Source organism: Gorilla gorilla, chromosome 6 (assembly GCF_029281585.2).
Source record: "Gorilla gorilla gorilla isolate KB3781 chromosome 6, NHGRI_mGorGor1-v2.1_pri, whole genome shotgun sequence".
Lineage (NCBI taxonomy): Eukaryota > Metazoa > Chordata > Mammalia > Primates > Hominidae > Gorilla > Gorilla gorilla.
Genome location: NC_073230.2, coordinates 95,686,981 through 95,710,961, shown reverse-complemented (window position 1 = coordinate 95,710,961; position 23,981 = coordinate 95,686,981). Strand labels below are relative to the sequence as shown.

General features: G+C 39.5%; 1 protein-coding gene across 15 annotated transcripts; it reads right to left on the bottom strand.

The window, feature by feature from the left end:
• Positions 1 to 3,833: 3,833 nt before the first annotated feature.
• On the bottom strand, positions 3,834 to 22,222 carry SAMD9L (sterile alpha motif domain containing 9 like). Of its 15 annotated transcripts, none has more exons than XM_055346568.2 (6): positions 21,990 to 22,212; positions 20,678 to 20,941; positions 19,569 to 19,826; positions 19,173 to 19,320; positions 18,519 to 18,620; positions 3,834 to 9,777 (listed from the first exon to the last, which is right to left on the bottom strand). In XM_055346568.2, the coding sequence occupies exon 6, from the start codon at positions 9,755 to 9,757 to the stop codon at positions 5,003 to 5,005; it is 4,755 nt and encodes a 1,584-aa protein (XP_055202543.1). In that variant the 5' UTR covers positions 9,758 to 9,777; positions 18,519 to 18,620; positions 19,173 to 19,320; positions 19,569 to 19,826; positions 20,678 to 20,941; positions 21,990 to 22,212; the 3' UTR covers positions 3,834 to 5,002. The 15 variants fall into 15 exon arrangements, with proteins under 15 accessions (XP_055202543.1, XP_018887315.2, XP_055202547.1 ...); XM_019031770.4 differs by having other exon boundaries at positions 19,695 to 19,826; positions 21,990 to 22,199; XM_055346572.1 differs by having other exon boundaries at positions 19,173 to 19,368; positions 19,695 to 19,826; positions 21,990 to 22,180.
• Between the last annotated feature and the right edge of the window lie 1,759 nt (positions 22,223 to 23,981).

Genomic DNA, 23,981 nt, shown 5'->3' with positions numbered 1-23,981 from the left:
AAAAGCAAAAACAAGCAACGAGGAAAGGATTCCCTATGTAATAAATGGTGTTGGGAAAACTTGCTAGCCATATGCAGAAAACTGAAACTGGACCCCTTCCTTATGCCTTGTACAAAAATTAACTGAAGATGGATTAAAGACTTAAACATAAGACCTAAAATCATAAAAACCCTAGAAGAAAACTAGGCAATAGCATTCAGGGCATAGGCACGGGCAAAGATTTCATGTCTAAAACACCAAAAGCAATGGCAACAAAACCAAAATTGACAAATGGGATCTAATTAAAGTAAAGAGCTTTGCACAGCAAAAGAAACTATCATCGGAGCGAACAGGCAACGTACAGAATGGGAGAAAAGTTTTGCAATCTATCCATCTGACAAAGGGCTAATATCTACAATCTACAAGGAACTTAAACAAATTTACAAGAAAAAAACAAACAACCCAATCAAAAAGTGGGTGAAGTATATGAACAGACATTTCTCAAAAGAAGACATTTATGTGGCCAACAAACATATGAAAAAAAGCTCATAATTGCTGGTCATTAGAGAAATGCAAATCAAAACCACAATGAGATACCATCTCACAACAGTTAGAATGGCGATCATTAAAAAGACAGGAAACAACAGATGCTGGAGAGGATGTGGAGAAATAGGAACACTTTTACACTGTTGGTGGAGTGTAAATTAGTCAACCATTGTGGAAGACAGTGTGGTGATTCCTCAAGGATCTAGAAGCAGAAATACCATTTGACCCTGCAGTATACCCTGGGTATATACCCAAAGAATTATAAATCATTCTACTATAAAGACACATGCACACATATGTTTATTGCAGCACTGTTCACAATAGCAAAGACTTGGAATCAACCCAAATGCCCATCAATGATAGACTGGATTAAAAAAATGTGGCACATACACACCATGGAATACTATGCAGCCATATAAAAGGATGAGTTAATGTCCTTTGCAGGGACATGGATGAAGCTGGAAACCATCATTCTCAGCAAACTAGCAAAGGAACAGAAAACCAAATACTGCATGTTCTCACTAGTAAGTGGGAATTGAACAATGAGAACATATGGACACATGGAGGGGAACACCACACACTGGGGCCTGTTGATGGGTGGAAGGCTAGGGGAGGGATAGCATTAGGAAAAATACCTAATGTAGATGATGGGTTGATGAGTGCAGCAAACCATCATGGCATGTGTATACCTGTGCAACAAACCTGCATATTCTGCACATGTATCCAGAACTTAAAGTATTATAAAGAAAAAAAGAAAAAATTTTAAAAAATGTTGCTGATCCTTTGTCTTGTTTTTCAGAGTCAAGGAAACTTTTATTTTGAGCTATTGACAGCTTTTTACAAATAAGTATACTCCTATGAACAAAATTTGGAGCATATTTGTTTCTCTCTACCTTATTTTTCCAGAATTTGGAAACTATTTCTGAGTATTCTTAATTTATGGCAGTATAGTTATTTATGTAAGTGCAATAAGAATTTGTTTTCATTTGTAACAGGACACAATTGGAGAAACTGGTTATTTTATCGAGGCTGTGACTGGAATGACATGCTTTCCTTTAAGGAATCAAACTTGCCCTATAGAGCCAATAAAATATTTTTGGGAAAACTGGCCTTATACCTTGTCTACACAGTCCCTGCACAGGGTTCCTGACCTGTGGTAAATAAAGAATGGCACTTTATGACAGGCCCGGGGCCCCAAGTTATCTTGGGACCTCAAGGGGAGAAGAATTCACCCAACTCATAGGTATTTGATGGTATAAAACATGGCTGGGCAGTTTGAGGCAGGAGAATCACTTGAACCCAGGTGGCAGAGGTTGCAGTGAGCTGAGATTGCGCCATTGCACTCCAGCCTGGGTGACAGAGCGAGACTCCATCGCAAAAAAAAAAAAAACCCAAAAACAAAAAATAAAGGCTGATCTGAGATGCCTTCCATGGAACAAAGTTCCATCAAAGCCAATTTAAAAAGCCTATGTGAAAAATAATTATTCTTGCTGCACTTTATACAAATAATCTGGCTAAGTGCAACAAAGCAAATTGGTCCTACCATGATGTGTCTTTAGTAAAAATGGGAAACTGGAGAGAGAAAAATTATGTTTCAAAAACTATGGTACATCTGTTGTTGGATTCTAGTCTTGCCTAATATTTTTCAATTTTTATTATTTTCTACAGTTTGGGCTGAATTCTAATGTTTCTTGGGTACAAGTTTTCAAAATAATGTTTTCATTTTTTTCCCTTCTTTTTCCCCCCATTTTTCCTCATTTGGAGTCACTGAAAACTAAGTTGTGCTTTTGTAAAGCCCTGTGACCTGATGCTAGATAACTTAAACTTCAGAAGAAAGTAACAGCAGCCTATTTACATACATAAGCCACTTTCAAACCTGCCTACTGATATATGGGCTTCAGAGTAATGTGACCTATATCGATTTACCAGGATTGTTCTTTTATATCTTGTAGTTTTTCTCTCTCCCCCTGTTTTCTCTGCATAGGACATGAGACTTCTCAACTTGCTAAAAATAAGCTTTCCTAATAACTTGGGACCTAACTGTCTAGGAATGAACCATTTTAGCCATGAGAGGCCAGATGAAACCTGAGACCAGAGACTCATTTTCTTCTAAAATGCTTTCTCCAAAGATTTTAAAAAAGATAAGGGGGGAAATGTGAAAGGAAAGTAAATCTTGAAAATCTTGGGCCCCCCAAAATCACTAACCTAAAGGGAAAAGTCAAGCTGGGAACTGCTTAGGGCAAACCTGCTTCCCATTCTATTCAAAGTCATCCCTCTGCTCACTGAGGAAAATGCATATCTGATTGCCTTCTTTGGAAAGGTTAATCAGAAACTGAAAAGAATACAACTATTTTTCTCTCACCTACCTGTGACCTGGAAGCTCCCTCCCTTCTTGAGTTGTCCCTCCTTTCTGGACGGAACCAATATACATCTTACATATATTGATTGATGTCTCATGTCTCCCTAAAATATATAAAACCAAGCTGTGCACCTTGGGAACGTGTTATCAGGACCTTCTGAGGCTGTGTCACAGATGTACATCCTCAACCTTGGCAAAATAAACTTTCTAAATTAACTGAGACCTGTCTCAGATTTTTGAGGTTCATAAACTTCTCTGCAGAGTAATGTAAGACCTTCTCCTCATTAAGGGTGGGGTGACATTTTGCATATTACACTATATTTCTTTTCAGGAAGAATGTAATTATTTCTGGGGGCATCAAAGGGTTTGCATCCTACTATCTAAGTCAAGCATTCACGTTTAGGGGTTGTTTCATTCAGAAGAATGAGAAAAGATCACTCTATAGCATGGCTGTTGAAATGGGGGCTAAGGAGAAGGAAGCTCTCTAAGATACCTGGTGGTGGGGTCAGAATTATTAACTCTAAAGATAGTTATGGTTAGCAGGAATATTTAGTAGTTTTTCCTCCTTTCATTATAACTTTTTTCTCTACATCAAGCCTTTAGTTATGTCTTACTAAATGTTATAGTCCAGTAGGGGAGTTTAAAAGAAATAAGGATCAGGCCTATGTCCCCAGGCCTATGAACAGCTTGGGGAGTATAGCCACTTGGGAGATCCTGTTACTGTATGGACTGGTGGACTGCAGAAGAGGGAGGCAACTGTTTGGAGCAGGGTCAGCAGCAGACACAGCTTTCAGAAAGAGGGACATGTTCTGGACCATGTGAGCGTTGCCCAGATTCATAGAAATATAGGCCAGAAGAACCCTGATAGAGCATAGACTTCTTGATGACAAGAAGAATTGGGTTTGGAGTCCAGAATATCTAAGTTACATTACAAAGAGATACAAAGATGTGGATAAATAAATATATTTTTTATTCAATATTCAATTTAATCTGTATTAGCCTATGTTTCACTTTATAGGCAATGCGTAGTTCTTAAATTCCAAGCTGTAGAATGCTGCTTGAGACCGTTCTGGCTGTTGTGCGTCTGAGAATGAGCTTCTGGGATGGCATTCCTTGACACTGAAAACTTGAGAACACATATTACCATGAGGAAGCCCTCTAATCAGGCAGGAATGATGGTGGTCAAGGAAGACTTCCTGGTGAAGGTGACTCTTGAACTCAGTTGTGAATGACAAATCAGAATAGCAGGAGAGAGAATGTTAGATGGAAATAAGGCAATCTCAACAGAGAGAACAGCATGTATATAGCACAGGTTGAGAAGTAAAGGGAACAAAGAGGGTAATGAATGGAAAAAATAAGCCAGGGAAGATGGGATCTAAGAAACAGGTGGAGATAAGGCTGTATTCACAGGAGACAAAAATGGCTTAAAGGAAGAGATTCACCTGTAAATGGGAACAAGAGAATGGAGAGAGTTCAAGTTTATGATTACTTTATTTTTTGAACTCTTCTCTCTCCTGGAGCAATGAGCTGGGAGAAGGGCAAGGGGTACAAGGAGTGTGTGTGTGTGTGTGTGTGTGTGTGTGTGTGTGTGTGTGTGTGTGTGTGTTGGGGAGAGTGTTATGTGGAGGGTGGGGAACAATATATTTACCTTCCACATAAGTTTTTATTGATACCAAGATGAGGTAAATAGAACTCTGGTGTGGATCTGTGGGTTTGAGTCCAATAAGCTTTCTCTTTTACATTCATCTTATTTAAATCTTTGCTGTCACAGTGAAGAAATAATTTAGAAAACTTATAAAAGCAATTGAGTTTAACACAGATTTTATTGCCCTATAAACAGTTATGATGTGACCAGTGGATATCAATGAAACTTCTTAATTATTTGAGTCTGAAAATGCATATTTAAAACATTAAAAGATTGACTCCACTTTGTGCCAAGCTCTGTGGGTAGGCATATTTCATATCTTAAAAAGGCTTGTAATTCATTCAGGGAGGCAAAAGCAAAATCTGTAATTAGAGGTTAGCCATAATGTTATGAAAGTGCCATGAGAATAGAGAGAGAGAATAAAATCATAAAGATATAAATAAACATATTTGAACTACAGGTGATGTATTGTCTTAAATTACTTCTATATCATATGCCAGAGGGCCTTCAATGGAAAATCCTAGGTAGAAAGACACTCTTTCTATGTTCCTACCACTTCTGAGTGGACCTGAATAAACAGATATTACTGGTATTTTTATTTTTTCCTCTGTTCCATATTCTATAGAGATTAGCTTGCCTTCAGCCTGACCAGTCAGACGACGCAGGAGGTCTTTGACTTCATTTTTTTTCCACACATCCCCACTGTGCCAGAGGGAATTTGTATTTTGTGCTTTATCAAAGTACTGCTCTATTTTGGCCTTGTGAACAATACTGTTTAGACCCTTCCTTTTGCCCAGATAGAAAAGTGTGCTTGCCTGCTTGGACCTGCACATGCGCTTGTACTGTCCCCTGAAGGATCTATTTAAGGATGAAACATACTTTTCTATTAGTTTGGAATCTTGATCTAGCTCTTGATTTTCTGGCCAGAACAGGAGGCAGGCCAAGAAATAAGGACCTGGATATTGATGACTTAGTCCTACAAATTGCAAGACCTCTCGGAGTTGTTTTTTTAGCGTGGTAAGTGGTTGAATTAACTTGGAGTTGGGCTTTAGACAACTCAGAATAATGTTGGCCAAAATGGAATTTTGTTTCTCATTTGTCATGGGCTTTTTTGAGTTTTGCTGTAGTAGGAAGGCGTATTCATTCACTATACTTTCCATGGTGGTAGCATCTTTGTAGTTTGGATTAAGATATTCCAAGAGTCCAGCAAACCTATCTGCTCTGAGAGCTTCTAGCTTTTTCCTGCAATTCTCCTCCTGGAGTAACTGACTCTCTTTACTTTGTAATAGACATGGATCCAAATGACAGAAAAGTTCTGTGTATTTCCTGAAACAACGACTGACTTTCTTGCTTAACATGATTTCCGCAATTTCTTTTTGGGTATACCTCATTTTCAGAAGAACCATATAATCAATAAAAAAGTCAAAGCACCTTTTCAGATCTGATTGTAAATTTTTTAGGTGGGATGTGAACTTGCTAAGAGCCAAATAACATTCATTTCTGGGATCAGGAGGAATGGTCCACTTTCCTGATAAAAATTGCACCATATGTTTTTTGGATAATTCATTTTCTTTGTGGAAAAAGGGAGTGAGCTGAAGAATCTGGATAGTGTAAAGACCAACTTCTATTTCACCCAAGAAACAAGCTGTGTTATACATGTCATATCGTCTCTGGGACTTCTGTGGTGACCAGTTCTCGGTTTCATAGTTTTTACTATCAGTTTGCCTTTGGGATTCTTTGAAAGCTCTTGAGGCTTTTTCCGCAGCTTCTAGGAGATGTGTTAGGTCATTAACAGTAATGCTCCTACAGTTTTTGTTCCCATCCAACCACCATTTGATTTCACTTTTGTAGACTTGACCAAGTGTATCTGAAATATAGGAATTTTTAGGTGCTTTCATTTTGGCCTGACGTGCCCAGTCCAGAGCTGTGTTAAAGTCCTTCTCTTTAATGTAGAAATGTCTTGCTAAGGCTTGACAAATGAATGCATTTTGTGGGAATCGTCTACTTCCTGCACTCAAGACCTTTTCAATGTCTTTATTCTGTAAAGCTTCCATTAATGGGGAAAACAGAGTGTCTGTTTCATCCCCATACTCCTTGCGCTGTCTTGTAAGCAGAAGAGTTTGAACATCATGTTGAAATTTGTCTCTTCCTATTCCAGAATCATAGAATAAATTCTCTTCTAATATATTCAATGCAATTTGACATTTATCCAAGTGATAGCTTCTTTCCAGTTCTTTTAGACAGTACAGGGCAATCAGAGGGTGAATGATACGCACACCTGTGTATCTCCCATATTCTGCAACTTCTGTTTTTATTAGAAGTGTAGAATAAGTTCCCATCTTGTCTTCTAAGCTTTCAGGTTCCCAGGGTGTACTAGTGTATATGATTCCCAAAAATATTTCACACTGTGAAACTGAAATTGTAGAATCAGTAACATAAGAGCTGAGTAAAGCCAGGAAGGAAATGAGTTGTGCTTCCTTGCTGTCAACATCCTGTCCTTTTAGGATATTCCTGACTACATTTTCTATATATGTTTCATCAAAATTGCTTTTCATGATCATGAAGGAATAAAAGTTTTCACAGTTCTTGTGCTGCTTTTCAATTTCCTTCAGTTTGGCCCCAAAAGCTCTTTGTTCCTTGGAAGAAAGTTGGTAATTTAGTGCAATACTGTCTGCCAATTTTGCACTTTCATCTGGATTCCGGGATCTCATGCAGTTTAAGATAATTACCAGTGTTTTTTCATATCGCAAATCCTTTTCTGCTAAAACGGAATGGATGGCATTTTGTAGAAAGTAGACATTTTCTTGTTCTTCAAAATCATCCACAAGGAGAAGCACAGGAATGTAATCCTGATGGCTCTTTGCCCTATAGGTGACCAGATTGATCACTTGCTCTGCAATTTCTGCAAAATCAGTTGTCTTGTTTTTTAACACAGCACATCTGAAGTTTTTCTTTAAGTCCCAGAGAACATGCATAGCCAGTGTGGTACCCCCACAGCCTGGATGATGATAAAGATTGATGATTTTTGCAAATATTGGTTTAGGAGACTCTGCCCAGCAGTGTACTAAATCTTTAAGCTTTTCATAACTGTCCCTTTTAACAAAATCTGAAGAATAGTTTTCAGAAGAAAAATAGAAGTTCCACCAGGATACTTTGCCACCTCGATAAAAGTGTTCTTCTTTTGATTTCTTAAACTCCAGGAATTTAGATTTGTCTTTCTCGATGTCTGTCTCTGTACACTCATTTTCACAGAGGATTTCCAGTGCAGTCAAGACATCCTCTTTCTTTTTCTCTAGGATAACTGAAGAAGATCCACGGGCGGGCAAAAACCTTCTTGATGACCGAGTCACCGATTTTAGTTTAAGGATAGTGCTGTTTACCAGTTCTATATTTAAAGTGGAAATACTGTGGTTTGTTAGTTCATCTTCCATCTTCATTCTTGTTTGTAGTAGATCTTTCCATCGTTGATAAATATGTGAGTTTACAGAGATACACAACATATTTTCCATTCCTTTGAGAGCTTGATAGAAAGCCCAGAAAGTTTCAATGAGTGGATCTCCTGGGCTTTCCACTGAAGAGAGTAATAGAAACACTACCAAAAATTTTCCTCTTGTCATTATATTTTCATCTGTGAGAAATAAAATTAGTTTCCTGACTTCTGAAGCTCTTTCTCTGTGCCATAAATGTGGTTCTAGAGGTTTATATGTCTCGCTTTTCAGGTCTGATCTGCCGTTGCAGAAAATCCAGCTGGGCTGTTGGTAAAGATTAAGAGTAGAAATCTTCTCCCTCATGTTAGTTGTCTTGTCTTCATATTGATTTGGAAAGTGAAGGTTTGCCACCCGACTTTCTTTGTAAGCTTTGACCACTCCATTGATCATAGATTCAGGATCAAACTCCAACACAGCAAACCATTTAATTTCTTTTAAAAAATCTAAGTGCTTTATTTGGTTTGGATGGCATTTATTTGTTACAAGAATGTACCAGTCATAGTATGAATTATCCAGTGAGTCTCGGTTTCCTATGAGAAGTTTAACCAGCTTTAGTCCTTCACTCTCCTTCTTCATTGCCTTCATTCCATACTCTTCTTCAGCCTCTTTTCTAGATGCTACCAGTGACTTTAAATTTTGTAAAAATGCCTTGAAATCTACATCCCGTTGCTTGGAATTGGCCAGGATATCCCTAGAGCTAGCCCCTTCTCTTATAAACAGTGAAAGATTTTGGTTTTGTTTCCATATTTTATCTTTACAAATTTGCATCTGAATGTAGAAATACTTATCATTACATATAGAGTGTTTTGGAATAGTATCAACTTCAATGACAAATCTGTCAGATGGTGTATTGTTCTGCAGAAGGACTTCCACAAACCTTGGCTCCCGAATACACTTCTTGGCTTCATTGATCTCACTTTCTTCAAAATACTTTTTGATCATTACATTGAAGTGGTCAATGAAGGCAGCCTTACTGGTGATTTTCACACCAACAATTTCTCCATGGGGTTTGTCCTTGACTCCAAAGTGGATGGTGCCATTGGTGCGTGAATTCATACAAGCTGATGCAAATCGGAAGACTTCATTGCTGAATTTCATCTTAATGTCCACTTCCGTGGCTGTTTCTGTGTTTGTGAGAGCTTTGAACTCATGTATTGGATCAAAGAGATTGAGTGCTCCTGTTTCAGGTTGTAGAGTATAATGTTCTATGTAGCGATGGCTGTCATGGAACTGATCAAAAGGATATGGCATACAAGTCAATTGTTCAGGTTTTAGCTTACCCTTTTTCTTGTCTTTAGCATTTGCTACTTCATCTAACACATTTTCTTTCATAAGAATTGATTCTTCTTGTTTGATATCTCTGATCTCTCTGGGATCATAATCAATATTAGATGACGTTGAATTTTCTTCTTCCTTTTTGGTGTGTTTTGGATTTTTTTGGTGTTCTGTTTTGGACGGTTTTGAATTATCTAATTGTCCCGGATCATGATTGTCACTTTCAGGGGACTTACTATTCAATTTGTTGTATGAACGTTTTATCAAAAGTGCTGGACCCCATGGTAGCCCCATTTCTATAAGGTCCTTCTCAGTTAATTCCTGCAGGACTAATCCTGTTACTTCTTCACTGAACAGAATTTGCCCATATTGCTCACTAATCTTAAGGTCTTCATTTACCCATTTTTTCACATGCTCTTTGGTCCAGTCTTTAATCATTTCAGGTAGAGATACTTGTTTACTCATATCAAAGCTTCAACTTCTTCCTGAGACAAAGCAATATAATAAGTATTTTAGAATTATACTTTATTTTTAAAATCACATAGACAATTATGTATATATTATCATACAGAAGATACATATATATATGTATAATATTGCTCAAGGCTAACTCTTAAAACTGCTTGATACTTACTTTAGCTATTTTACCATCCTAATTCATACCCTTGTTTCTTAGGTGACTCTAATTGTAATTATGAAATAAGCTATAGCTGCTAACTGGTGACACACCTTTTAGCCTTATAATAATTCTCCCTTTTAGCTTAACTTGGTGAAAGTTGGGGTTTTGTGACTTAAAAGCAGAATCTTAAGTAACATAGAAATTGGTTTCCATAGCATATAGGAATATTGCAAATAAACTTTAAAATAATGAAACTGGATAGGTAGAAGTGGGTTGAGGAACAGGAATCCACAGCTGGCTATCTTTGTTACATAGTAACAGAGCAGTTGGTTAAATAATCTGTTTTCTTTTGGAACTCAAGCTGTTAGGCCACAAGGCTAGGGTTTGGGGGAATGTGGTAGCAAAATGTCAGGATAATTGATTTGATTGGCTAGTTCTTGTGTTCTCAGAAGGTACCAAAAGAGACTAGCTATAATTCAAGCTGGGATCCCTGAAACTAGATAGGGAAAATAGTATGAGTTTTTAATTTTGTTAGAGCCATTTTCACCTAAATTATTGATATGAGGCTAATGAAGAATCTACAACTATGTACTTTGATGAATGGCAAGAGCTGCCTATTTTGGACTCCTAGAACAGGGGTTCTTAACCTTGGTTAAACATTAGAATTACTTGGCATTCCACACCTGAGACTGCATTAGTTGGTTGAGGGAGTGAGGGTGGTGTTTTCAGGCATTAGTACTTCTAAACATTTGCCTTGGTGCATCTATTGTGCAGACAAGACCAACAGCAGTGGTTCTTAAGGTGTGGTCTCCAAACTAGCAGCATCAGCATCACTTAGAAGCTGGCTAGAAATGTAAATTCTCAGGCCCCCACTTAGACCTACTGAATCAGAATTTAAAAGATAAATCAATTAATTGGTTTAAGTAAACAGAAAATCAGAAAGAATATTTTACGGACAGACAAAAAAACCATTAAGGATCAAATGAAACAAAAACACTAAACTATAAAAAGATAAAATACAAGCATTTTAAACTAGGGGTCTCCAAATCTGGGGACCTGGACCAGTACCAGTCTCTAGCCTGTTAGAAACTGGGCTGCACAGCAAGAGGTGACTGGCTGATGGGTGAGCTGGCAAAGCTTCATCTGTATTTACAGCCTCTCACCATATCTTGCATTACTGCCTGAGCTCCACATCCCATCAGATCAGTGGTGGCATTAGTTTCTCATAGGAGTGAAAACCTTGTTGTGAACTGTGCATATGAGGGATCCAGGCTGCACACTCCTTATGAGAATCTAATGCCTGATGATCAGTCACTCTGTCCCATCACCCCAAATGGGACCATCTAGTTGCAGGAAAACAAGCTCAGGGCTCCCACTGAGTCTACATTATGGTGAGTTGTATAATAATTTCATTATATTTTACAATGTAATAATAATAGAAATAAAGTGCACACAAAATGTAATGCCCTTGAATAAACTCAAAACCATCCCCCACTACCCTGTGGAAAAATTGTCTCCCATGAAGCCAGTCCCTGGTTCCAAAAAGGTTGGGGACTGCTGTTTTAAATGATTTGTAATTTTTAGGTTGCTTAGGTTTAAGGAACCTAAGTTTTTTTTTTTTTAATTTAATGTACAGCCAGTCACAAAGTCTAGCCAAACTGCAAATTTGAACCATCTGTGCTTGGAGCTTCTTGGAAAAGTTCACCAGAAAGTCCCCTTGAAGTTATGTATGGAGAATAAGCTAAACTGGGGCTTCAGCTTGCAGCCCTGTGATTGGCCACAGAGGAAACTTGCACTACACATTTATGATATGAATACCATATTTGCACCAGGATGATTTTCCCCATCTATAGGCATGCAACCACTGAGCCTAGCAGCTTACACTTGCCTTGGTAAAACTGTTCCTGGTTGTCTTAGTGCCTTGAATTCTCTTACTTACTCTGGCTTCAGTCTGCAGATCACGACTAGTCCTGGGCCAATTAGCAGAACCATGAGCAACTGGCACAATGAACGCTATAAACGTATTTTAGATGATCAATTCAGTTCATCTGTAGCGTAGACAGAAGTCACTTGTGGGTCTTAGGGGGTCCCACAAAAATTAGCCCATATATTGTAACCAGCGATAAGTGTTATTTATCTTAAATAGTGTCATCTGTTCATTCATTCTACACATATTTAATGAGCACCAATTATGTACCAGGCATCATGCTCAGGAAAAACAGTGATAATCAAAACAGATGTGAAGCTCGTTCATGACATTTATTGTCCATTGGAGAAGATAAAAAAAATGAAATAAGTCACACAGACACACACACACACACACACTCAAAAAAGTTTATACTGACAAAGTGTGGTAGTGCTTTTTGTCAGACACAAGAAGGAGTCTAGGCCTAGGATATATGAGGAAGAAGAGAGTGGGAACATTGGGCAGGTGAAGTTAAGGGAACTGCTGGAGTCATGTGGGAGGCAATTGAGGGAGAAAGCCTGGGGGACAGAGTTAGGGAATAAGAAATAGTCTACTTGGTGGACCTGCCAAAGGCCCCTTTAGTGGGTCTAAGGGGTATGACATAGCGCTGTTCCAGCAGTGGGCAGCTCCTACTCTTGCACCCAGAGCCAGGGCACTGGGCCTGCCATACAGTACTCCAGGGCAGATGGAGCTTGGGAGCCCGGTAGGCTCATCCCTGATCTTCCCATCTCCCCTGCCAAGGCCCTAAGTGTCATCTCAGGTAAGACCGACAGAGGGACCCTGCCTCACCTTTTTACAAGCATTATATAAAACCAATAGTATAAGCAGTTATTAATAAACATATCCTTAATGAAAACTTTTTTGAAGTCATTACATATGAGATAACTACCATAGTATTTTAAATCTTAGTCTTAAGATATTTCATACTTTGAAAATTTGCTGAATACTTACTTTTTATATATTTTATGCAGTTTTTAGACATTTTAATACATTTTGTATTAAATACATTTTGTATTAAAATGTAGGAAGCTGAAGGGAAGAGGACACTTGTGTCCTCAGATACCATTTCTGTCATAATTATTGGTGGCTCAATAGACATGTCATTGATCCTTCCAATACAATGGCCTCTCACCTGATCGACTTTTATCTTGACATCAACCCACCTCTACTCCCACGGTCATATCCTTGACCTTATCATTACTATTATGGATTGAATTATATCGCGCCAAAGTTCAGGCGCTGAAGTCCTAACCTCCAGAACCTTAGAATGTGACTTTATTTGGAGACAGGATTGTTGTAGATGTAATTAGTTGACATGAAGTTATAGTGGACCCTAATCCAATATGACTGAGGTTTTTGTGAAAAGGGGAAACTTGGGCACAGAGGCTTGCCTACACACCGGGAGAACAGTATGTGAAGACATAGGCAGAGGTTAGTGTGATGTTTCTACAAGCCAAGAATCACCAAAGATTGCCAGCATGCTACTGTGAGAGGCATGGAAGAAATTCTCCCTTGCAGCCCTCAGAAGGAACCCTCCCTGCCAATAGCTTGATCTTGGACTTCTAGTTGCAAGGGTTCTGAGATAATACATTTCTGTTGTTGAAGTGACTGTGCTACTTTGTTATGGCAGCTCTAGCCAACAAATACGGTTACTGAGAACTACAAGCCCTCCGTCCTCTCTGTTTCAAACACTTCCATGTCCCCACCATCTCCTGCCCCTCAGGCCCACTGCCTGTAGTGCTCAAACACTAGTAAGGATTTCTTTACCACCAACACCTTCGATCTATTGATTCTACTACTGTCTCACTTTTTCTCACTCCATTCATGTTTCACTTTTCCTCCTTTACTGACTTAATATTTCTTTGATTATTCATTATCATGACTTATTTTTCTCCTCTCTGGTACACTCTTAAACTACAATGCTAGTTACATCCACCACTCAGTCCCCACTCAGTCCCCACTCAGTCCCCACCAGCTTGTCAGAGCATGGCTGGAGAATGGCCCTCCATACCCTGACTGGAACATGGATGGACAATGGCCCTCTGCACCCTGACTGGAGCATGCTGGACAATGGCCCTCCACACCCTGACTGGAACATGGTTGGACAATGGGCCTCCACACTGACTGGAGCATGCTGAACAATGGCCCTTCATACTCTGACTGGAGCATGCTGGACAATGGCCCTCCACACCCTGACTGGAACATGGCTGGACAATGACCCTCCACACCCTAACTGGAGCATGCTGGACAATGGCCCTCCACACCCTGACTGGAGAATACTGGACAATGGCCCTCCACACCCTGACTGGAGCATGGCTAGACAATGGCCCTCCATACCATGACTGGTCTCACCTTAATGCTGTCAGCTACCATGCTTTATTTCTCTGCTTTAGTCAACCTCTTCACTTGCAGTAGTCACTCTCTTATTCTCCTGAACAATCATTTCACTGTCTCTCCTCTCTCATCAAACCTACAACACCTCCTCACCACGGTCACCTTGTTTCCCATTTAAACTGGCAGAATTGAAGGAATCCAAAGAGAGCTTCTCCAAACTCCTGAAACCACATCTACCCATCAACCTGCGTCTTCACTTTTCTTCTGTTACTACATCATATGTTAGTTTCTGTTCTCTGCATGTTCTGCCCACATGCCTAGTGAGGTCAACCTCTCCACTTGCAGTAGCCCTTGCATCCCTCTCACCTATTCAGGAAGTTGCTCCAGAAACTGTCCCCACTCTATTTGGCTTCTTCAGTCTTTCCTCATCTACTAGATCTCCTTCAGCAATCCATCATGTTTATTTTTTTCATGTTAAGCAAGACTCTTTGGAAACTACTCTTCCCCACGTTTGTGCTTTTCTTCACAGTAGATCTGTCTACACTTTCCGTTTCCTGTTTCTCTTCTTCCACTCACTTTAGAAGGCACTCCAATCAGGCTTTGGCCTCACTCCTCCACTAAAATTGCACTTGGTATTGCTACAGACAGTTCTTGACAGAGCAGCAGCACTTGAAACAAGTGATTGCTCTCTTTTCCTTGGATCACTCTCCTTGCAGGCTTTTGGGACACTACCTTTCCTGATTTTTCCTCCTCCTTTTCTGGCTAGTCCTTCTCAGTTTCCTCTGCTGGTTCTTCCTTAACTCTCCACCTCTAAATGTTGAAGTGCCTCTCAGACCTAGCCTCTTTTCTATCTAGAGTTTTATCTGGAGTTTCTCCCTATGAATCTCATCTATCTTGCATTTAAACGCAATCTGTATGCCTGTGACTTCCAAATTAACATGATCGGCCCTGGCTTCTGCCATGATGTCCATATATCTGCCTTCTCTATGTTCACCTAGATATATGACAGTCCTAAAACGAACATGGCCAAAATTGATCTCCTGATATCTGCCCCTCCCACTCCAAACTTGCTCCTCCTACAGTCTTATCAGTTAATGGAACTTGTCAATTGTTCAAGGCAAAAACCTTGGCAGCATTTTTTACTGCTTTTTTTTTCACTCAGTGTATTAGCAAATACTTTCAATCACACCTTCACAGTATATCCAGAATTCCACCCTTTCCCACTATCCCTACTGCTACCACCCTGTTCTAGGCCATCATCTCTTTCCTGGATTATTTTTGTTACCTGGTCTCTCTGACTCTGGCTTTGCCCCACCACCATGCCATTCACTCTATTTTCAACACAACAGCCAACCTGGTCCTGTTCAAAAGTGTAAGTGTGATCATGTCACTGACTCTTAGTCAGTGTCCTCTGCTCAAAACTTTTATCTGACTTCTCATCTCGCATGGAGTAAAAGCCAAAGTCCTTAAATAAGGTCTGACATGATATGTCCACCCCACTGTCTTTTTGACCTCATTACTTCTGCTCACTTCCCTCCAGCTGCCCAGTTGTCTTACTGTTCCTCAAACATGCCAGCCATGCAGCTACACGAGGCCTTTGCACTACCTGTTCTCTCTGCTTGGAATTCTCTTCCTCCAGATGCCAACACAGCTCACACCCTCACCTTTTTAGTTCTTTACTCAAATTCAATAAGGCCTTTCTTGCTCATCTTTCTTAAAATTTCAGTCCTTCCTCCAGCACTTTCCATTGCTCTTCCCTGCTTCAAGTTTTCACTTTAGATTTATGTACTATACATTTCACTTAATTATATTTCTCATTCTGTGTCAGCAACTGGAATATAACCTCCATGAGAACAGGCATTTTTGCCTGTCATTCATGCATGAATCACCAGGGTCTGACATAAAATAAGCACTCAATAAATATTTGTTGAATGAGGAAATTAACATTTTTAGATTAGTGAAACAATTGAATTGTATTTGGGAAATATCTTCATGTTGTCATCGATGAGACCAAAACCAACTCCAGCATCTGGATTAGCCAGTCATAATTTGTAAGAAAAGAGTTTACTTTTCAGAAAGAAAAGTCAGTAAACATTTTATTCTTCATCTAACAGGCAAATTACAGAGACTTGATGTCCTATTGTAAGCTCCAGTTTTCTGACACTTCTCCTCAGGTTTTGGTGTCTCACAGTCCCTGAGTGAGCATTTTTCTCAGATAGGGTTTTCCCTGGAGGAGATCTATTTCTACCCTAGGTCCTCAGTAAGCCAGAACCCCAGGGCTTCAGGGTCACCCTCCGCTGTTTTAACTGCTGTTGCTGCTTTAGGCAACAAACCCTCCTCTGGAGATGCTCTTACTGTCACCATAGACTGGCTCTGTTTAGGTGTGAGCCAGTGTCTTCTCCTAGCCAGTGTCCTCTCTCAGTAATTCAAGCTACCCATCCTTTCTTTGGGTCACCCCAAATACTGTAAGGAAGAACTCTAGATTTTTCTCTTCTGTGACTACAGCAATTCTTATAGACCCCAGCACCCTACAAGAAGCAGCGTTTTAGGAATTTCCTGCTTAGCAACCATTACATGCCCAGAGACACTGTGTGTGCCGGGTGGTTGCGTGGGGGATAGCAGAGGGATTGTCTTTGTGTCTTTGTGTTACCTGACAGCATGACAGCTTTCCCTCACTTTCTTCTTTATTGATTGACTTCTGTCAGGAACTACCATGGAGATAGAAACACCCTTCTCAAATAGGGTGACTGGCATCTGTGCTCCTCAAGCCTCAAGTCTTTTTATCTTTACCTTGTCTTAGAGGTTTCCCAATGGTTCAAAGATAAAGACTCCACACCCTGACTGGAACATGGCTGGACAATGGCCCTCCACACCCTGACTGGAGTATACTGGACAATGGCCCTTCACACCCTGACTGGAACATGGCTGGACAGTGGCCCTCCATACCATAACTGGTCCCACCTTAATGCTCTCAGCTACTATGCTCTATTTCTCTGCTTCAGTCACTCTTTTATTCTCCTAAATGCTCATTTCATCGTTTCTCCTCTCTCATCAAACCTACAACACCTCCTCACCACGGTCACCTTGCTTCCTGTTTAAACCAGCAGAATTGAAGGAATCCAAAGAGAGCTTCTCCAAACTCCTGAAACCACATCTACCTACCAACCTGCTTCTTCACTTTTCTTCTGTTACTACATCATGTGTTAGTATGATAACATATAACATAAAAATATTTCTCAGCCAGAATTCCACCATTTCCCACCCCTATGTTGGTAGCTGAGAATATATTTAACAACTTGAAGCTATTATGTATTCAATGTTACTTTCATGTGAATTTTGCCCTCTGTCAATTATAAGCATCTTATATGATCTATAATCCATAGGTAGTTGGAGCTGTTATTTAATTCAGGTGACAATGATTTGGGCAAAAATCTTTAATAATGCTTTGACATAACCCTTTGGCTCTTTCTGTGACTTAAGCCTTACACCCTAGACTGCAGGCATAGTTTTAAACATGAGGGCTTTCATGTTTAGCAAGAAGCTACACAGTGTGTATAAAGGTGGAGGAGTTGTGATCAGAAAAATGATGTCATGATTAAATTATGTCTCCTCTCAGTGAGCCTGTTTTCCCACTTATAATACAGGAAAATTGGACCAGAACTAGTGTTGTCTTAGCTGTTGCTTGTTTTTGTTCTGCTTCTTCAAATAAATGCACCTGAAACTGCTGTATCTAACATGGATAAAGGTGTAGCTGCTCTGGTTGGAGCTGGGCAGAAGACCTTCACCTTAACTCTATTCTGTTCTGGGATAATTTTGAAACACAGAGTTCTCTTTATTTGTACACTGGGCCCTCTCTATCAGTGGGTACCACATCTGTGGGTTCAATCAACCACAGATTGAAAATATTTGAAAAAAAAAATTGCATCTGTACTGAAAATGTACAGACTTGTTTTCATTGTCACTATTCCCTAAACAATAAATACGGTATAACAACTATATAATATTACATTGTATTAGGCATTATAACTAATCTAGAGATGACTCAAAGTACACGGGAGGATGTGTATAGGTTATATGCAAATACCTTGCCATTTCACATTAGGGATTTGAGCATGTACAGGTTTTGGTATCTGCGCAGGTCCTGGAATGGATCCCCTACAGATAATAAATTTTAGAATCTACTGCCTAAGGACTATTATTTTTCTCTCTTTAGGGACTAAGCAGGAAGGATCAAACTGGCCTGCCCTTGGCAAGCTCTGGTGCTCACCCTCATGTTTAGGAGGCTGGGCCTCACTGGGCTCACTCACCTCACTGGGCTCACTCACTCACTTTCCGTGCCTCCAGGAAAGGATGCTCAGAATCCCAGCTGCAGCCCAGCAGGCCCACCCCTGCTCTGATCGTCTGTGTAGCTGAAACCGCAAAGCAAAAGTTAGTGTTATTTTCTTGAAGTGCAAGTTCAAATTATGTATTTCTTCCCATAGTCTCTATACAAGCTAGTTGTGCATAAAAGTCTTACATAAAATGATGGCTAAACCTTGGAGGATTTTATTCTTTAATTAAATGTAACTTATAGGACAGAGTATGGCATAGCTGCACATGGCTACAATTTTCTACACGGTTTTGTATGCTTGGATTCCTGATCTCCTGGTCTACGTTTTACCCAGGATTTTTAGCCTCACCCCCAGAGCTTTCCACCTCTAGAAATATGCTGCACCGTCGCCATGCTTGCTGGAAAGTTTCTTTTTTAAAAATTCTGCAATCAGCACAAGTTACATCTATTGATTCTCATATAAAAATAGTGATATTTCTCATTCCTTTTAAAATGGTTTCATAAGAAATAGCTTATGCACACTTGCAAGTATGTTCATTTTCAAAGTTCTGTTTTACTTTTTATAATTAGTTTTTAAAGATAGCTTTTAAAGAGAGTTGATTAAACAAGACTTTAATGATTAGAAACTTACCAGGGCTTTTCTGAAAACTTCTATCTTTATATTAGAAACATAAAATAAGTCTTCATGAGGCTGTTTGATCTGGATCCCTTAGATTAGTTCCCCTTTCTTGATAATTTGCAAGAGTCACGTTCTGGAAAGCAGCTATGAGGAAGCAGAGCTGTAGGCAGAACAGACTTGGTCCTTGTTCAGTTTGCCGGAGGATATACTTGTTGAGAACATATTGCATAAAACAATGATATCACAACCAATTAAAATGCAATAGACTGGACTGCTGCTGAGGAAATGTTTATGAAACAGATTTTCCCCCCTAACTTTCTACTATGAAAATGTTCAAACATACAGAAAATTTGAAAGAATAGTGAAAAGAATACCCTTCTCCCAGGTAGCATCTCTTTGTGTACTTACTTCTAAGAAAATAAATAAACCTCAAGTATGTGGCAGGTACACTTTATCTCTCTTCCAGCATTCCACATTCAATGTAGAGCAAATCCTATGGGGTGTATCTTCAAAATATACCCAGCATTTGACTACCTGACACCACTACCAGCTGGTCCAAGCCTTCCTCTTCTCTTTCCTGGATTATAGGAATAGCTTCCTTGGCAGGTTCCCTCTTGCTGTTATTGATCTCTTCAGGGACTTCTCAAAAAAGCAGCCAGAATGACCCTGTTAAAATGTAAATAACATCATATCAATGTTGTGTCCAACCCTGTCTGTGGCTTTCCATCTGACAAGGCCTCACACAATCTGGTACCCTGCTAATCCTCTGATATTAGGTCTTTTATTTTTCCCTCTAAATCTGGCCCAGTCCCCCGACCTCCTCGTTGCTTCCTGAAGGAAGCATCTGCCCCTGTTTCCAGCCACTACACTTGTTTTCCCTTCCTGGAATGTCCTTGGATACCAGCAGGGCTCACTCTTTCACTTTGTTGAGATCTTTTGTCAAATGTCACCTTCTCAGCAAGGCACTGTTTGGCCAGCCTACTGAAAACTTTATCCCACCTCCCAACATTTCCTATCCGTCTTCTGGCTTCATTTTTTATCTACTTAGGACTTACAAGCAGCAAATATTTTATATATTTTAACCTATTTACTATTTATTTTCTGTCCAACCCATTATTCTATGCACTCCATAAGGACAAATTTCTTTACATTTTGTTCATTATCTGGCATTGCCTAGCACATAATAGCTTCTTAACAAAAATCTGTTAAATGAGTAACACATTTTCTTAGAGTAGTTAAAAGTAATGAATATTTGAAAGGCCTTGAGCTACCAATGTCTGTGGGTCAAAGGACTTCCTCATTTTCCTAGGGAAATTATTTCACTTGGCTGGAACTCCAGGTAGAAATTTGGGGAAATCTCTTTACAGTGCTACCTGTTAGGCCAGAACTAACTCCAGCTTCTATCATCTGGTCACAAATAATGAAAAGGAAGTTTTTTTTCAAAAGGAAAGCAAAATGAATGAATATATTTTCTCCTGCAGTTTTTGTAGATACCCTAGTTACAGAATACACCTTACCGACTTTCTGCTGTGTCACTCACTGTCACCGAATGAGGCCATTTCTCACACAGCGTTTTCCCTGGAGGAGGTCCCTTTTGACTCTAGGTCCCCAGTGTCTTAAGACCTTTGCTGTTTTCACCCTCTGCCTTTGCTGGGAAGCTGCTCTTCTGGCAAGGGGCTTACACTTTCCACAGACACAATCTGCTCAGGTGAGATGCAATACCTTCTTTTAGCTAGTGTCCTCTTTCAGAAATTTAACCAGCCAGTCTCTCTCTGGAAATGCTAAAGATGGAAAAAACAGACTCCAGATTTTTTCTTTTGTTTTAGCCAGTACAATTTTAAGAGCATCTGGATGTATGCTGTTGGAACTAAGTGACAATCCAAATGACCATGATTAGTGTGGACAAATTTTGTGATTGCCTTGACTTAAGTCTTGGCTTTCTAGGGGCCCTCAGTGTCCTGTTTTGAAACAATTGTGAACACAAATCTTATCTTTAGCAGTGTTGGTTATTGACAAAGGAGTTGCAGGTTGGCATCCTCAACACTCCAGTTTTCTCTCTTTGATGTTCAGCAAGAATTACCAAGTCAGCAAACTCTCAGGGACAAGCCCACCCCATCTTTGAGAGACCCTCAGCAACACCGCTGATATCCATGCCCTAGGGAGGTGTTCTGCTCTGTAGGATTCTTAGAACTGATGTAGGGGAAACACACTTCAGAATCTGGCTGTAGCCCAGGAGAGCTACCCACACCCTCCTCGCATAGTCTGGCAGACAGAAGCCACACAAGCAAGTTAGTTTCGTTTTCCTGAAGAACACTTTGCATTTTTTTTTCTTAGTTTTCAACCAGATTGCTGGATAAGATGTATGTGAATGAAATACTTTAATAGAATAATATTTAGCCTCTGCAGAGTATTACCTTTGATAAAATGTAAAAGTTTTAATAACATCTTACGTTATAAAGACAGAATTTTGTGTAATTACACAAGATCACACGTTCCTTTAGAATCTTCAGTGCTTAAATTCCTGACCCTGTTTGCATCGTTTCCCTATCCTCTTTTCCAAAGCCTGCCTGCCACAATCAGAAACCCTCCCACTATCCTAATTATACTTAATGGTATGTTTCTTTTTAGAAGAGCACTTACAAAGTTATTATCAGTTAAATATACGGACATGTATTTAATCCATTGATTTTTCTAATTACTCTAGTATTTTTATAAGTAATGGTTTATGTGAAAACATATATTTATATAAAAAGTACAGCTGAAGTTTTAAAAAATAGCTGTCATCTCAAAAGCATAACAAATAAAGGTTTAATGATTCAGTTTACTTACCAGGATTTTCCTGAAAACGTCATCGTTTTATATCAGAAACTTGAAACAGGCCATTTGAACTTTTGCTGTCTCATTCCTCTTCTGATGGCTAGGAGACATGAGTGTAAGGATCCTTTTTTAAAAACTAACGCATTAAATTGTGAAGTCTTCTGTTCTCCCAGTACTCTGACTTTCTGAGGGTGTGTCAGAGTGCCAGTTGAGAAGCAGGAGGAAGTTGAAGTATAGAGAGTTTCAGTTTTGCTTTAGAACATTCTTTTTTCTTGGGTTTAGAAGGATCTGAAATGTTTTTTAATCAATAACATTAGCAAAAATATCAATAAATTTGAACCACTGCTTAGAAACTGTTTACCAGGCAGATTTTTAAGTTATAAGAGTTAAGGAATAAGGAAACAACAAACAAACAAACAAAAAAACCCAGTGACCCAAAAAACTACCTACAGGACAAAGAGAATGGAAATACCAGGGAGAAAATTAATATGTCAGTGCAATCTAAGTTCCTGTTACTGGTTGAATTGTGTCCCCCAAACATTCATATGTTAAAGTCCTAATCCTCACTACCTCCGCATGTAACTGTATTTGGAGATAAGGTCTTTCAGGAGGTAATTAAGTTAAAATGAGGTCATTAGAGTGACTGTAATTCAATCTGACTGTGTCCTTGTAAGAAGACGAGATTGGGACACAGACACATACAGAGGGAAGACCATGTGAAGACACAAAGAAAAGATGGCCATCTACAAGCCAAGGAGAGAGACATCAGAAGAAACCAACCCTGATGATGTCAGAGACATTCGAACCAGAGTGACTCCATTTTGAATGAGGGCTACGAAAATGAGGTTGAGACTTGCTGGGCTGCCTTCTCAGAAAGGTAGGCATTCCTAGCCTCTAGATGTTTATGATTAAGGGAGCAAATTAATAATATTTACTAAGCAGACCCTGACTTGGGAGTGTCCAGATATCCCAATATCTGGAGAACAAAGGCATTCTTAATTTTGTTTTAAAGAAAATAATATTGATTCTTGCAAAATACACTAATTAAGAAAATTAATTCTTTATCAGAAACTCTTGTAGCAAAACACATCTCCCCATATATACAAGCATTGTACCTAGGGTGGATGTGTTCCTCCTCTTACTTTTGGGAACGTCCTACTCTGTCTGTGGAGTAGCTGTCCTTTTACCACTGTACTTTCTTAATAAACTTGCTTTTACTTTGCATTGTGGACTTGCCCTGAATTCTTTCTTGCGTGAGCTCCAAGAACCCTCTCTAGGGGTCTGGATTGGGACCCTGGTCCTGTAACATTTCTGGCAACCATGAGGGATTGATACTGAAGAACCTCCCCACCAACCCAAAGGAAATGGACTACAGCACTGATTGGATGACTTTGGGTAAGTGGTGGGGTACCCGGGTAAAGAATGGGATTGGGTTAGAGGCCCAACTTAGGGGTATTAGAGTCTCTCCGAAGACAGGGTGAGTTAGAGACCCCTGTTAATAAAAGGCAAAGATGCTTGACTGACATCGGGGTAAAGGACCAACTTAAAAGGTTTAGAGTTCCTTCTAAGATGTAGGGGGTTAGAGGCCCCTCTCAGTAAAGTCCCTCTCTGCTAGAAAAGGGTTTGGCACTGCAGGCTATGCTCTTTGTATTAATCTGCCTTGTCCTCCTTGCTGCATAAATCAATTTCTTGGTTGCTGTCTGTGTTGCACTGTCATTTTCAGGAGACTTTATCTAAATGGTCTTAGGGATTTTAACTTACTCTTTTCCTATGTGCCTCCTGATTTCCTTGTGTCTGCTCTTGAAACATTGGGAACAAAAAGCATTGACGGCTCCGTCTTTAAAATTGCTGATTGAGATTTGGTATTCAACAGCTATGAGCAATAAAATTAGGTTATGTTTTGTTGCTGCTATGCCGACTAGGTGTGATCGAGAAGCACTAGGATGGAAATCAGGGGACTCTTTGATGTTTTGTTTCATTTTGCACACCAAAAACACTTCTTTC

What these genes read in the sequence shown, in the direction of transcription:
- SAMD9L (XM_055346565.2), bottom strand. Translation starts at nt 9,757, where the DNA reads ATGAGTAAACAAGTATCTCTACCTGAAATGATTAAAGACTGGACCAAA.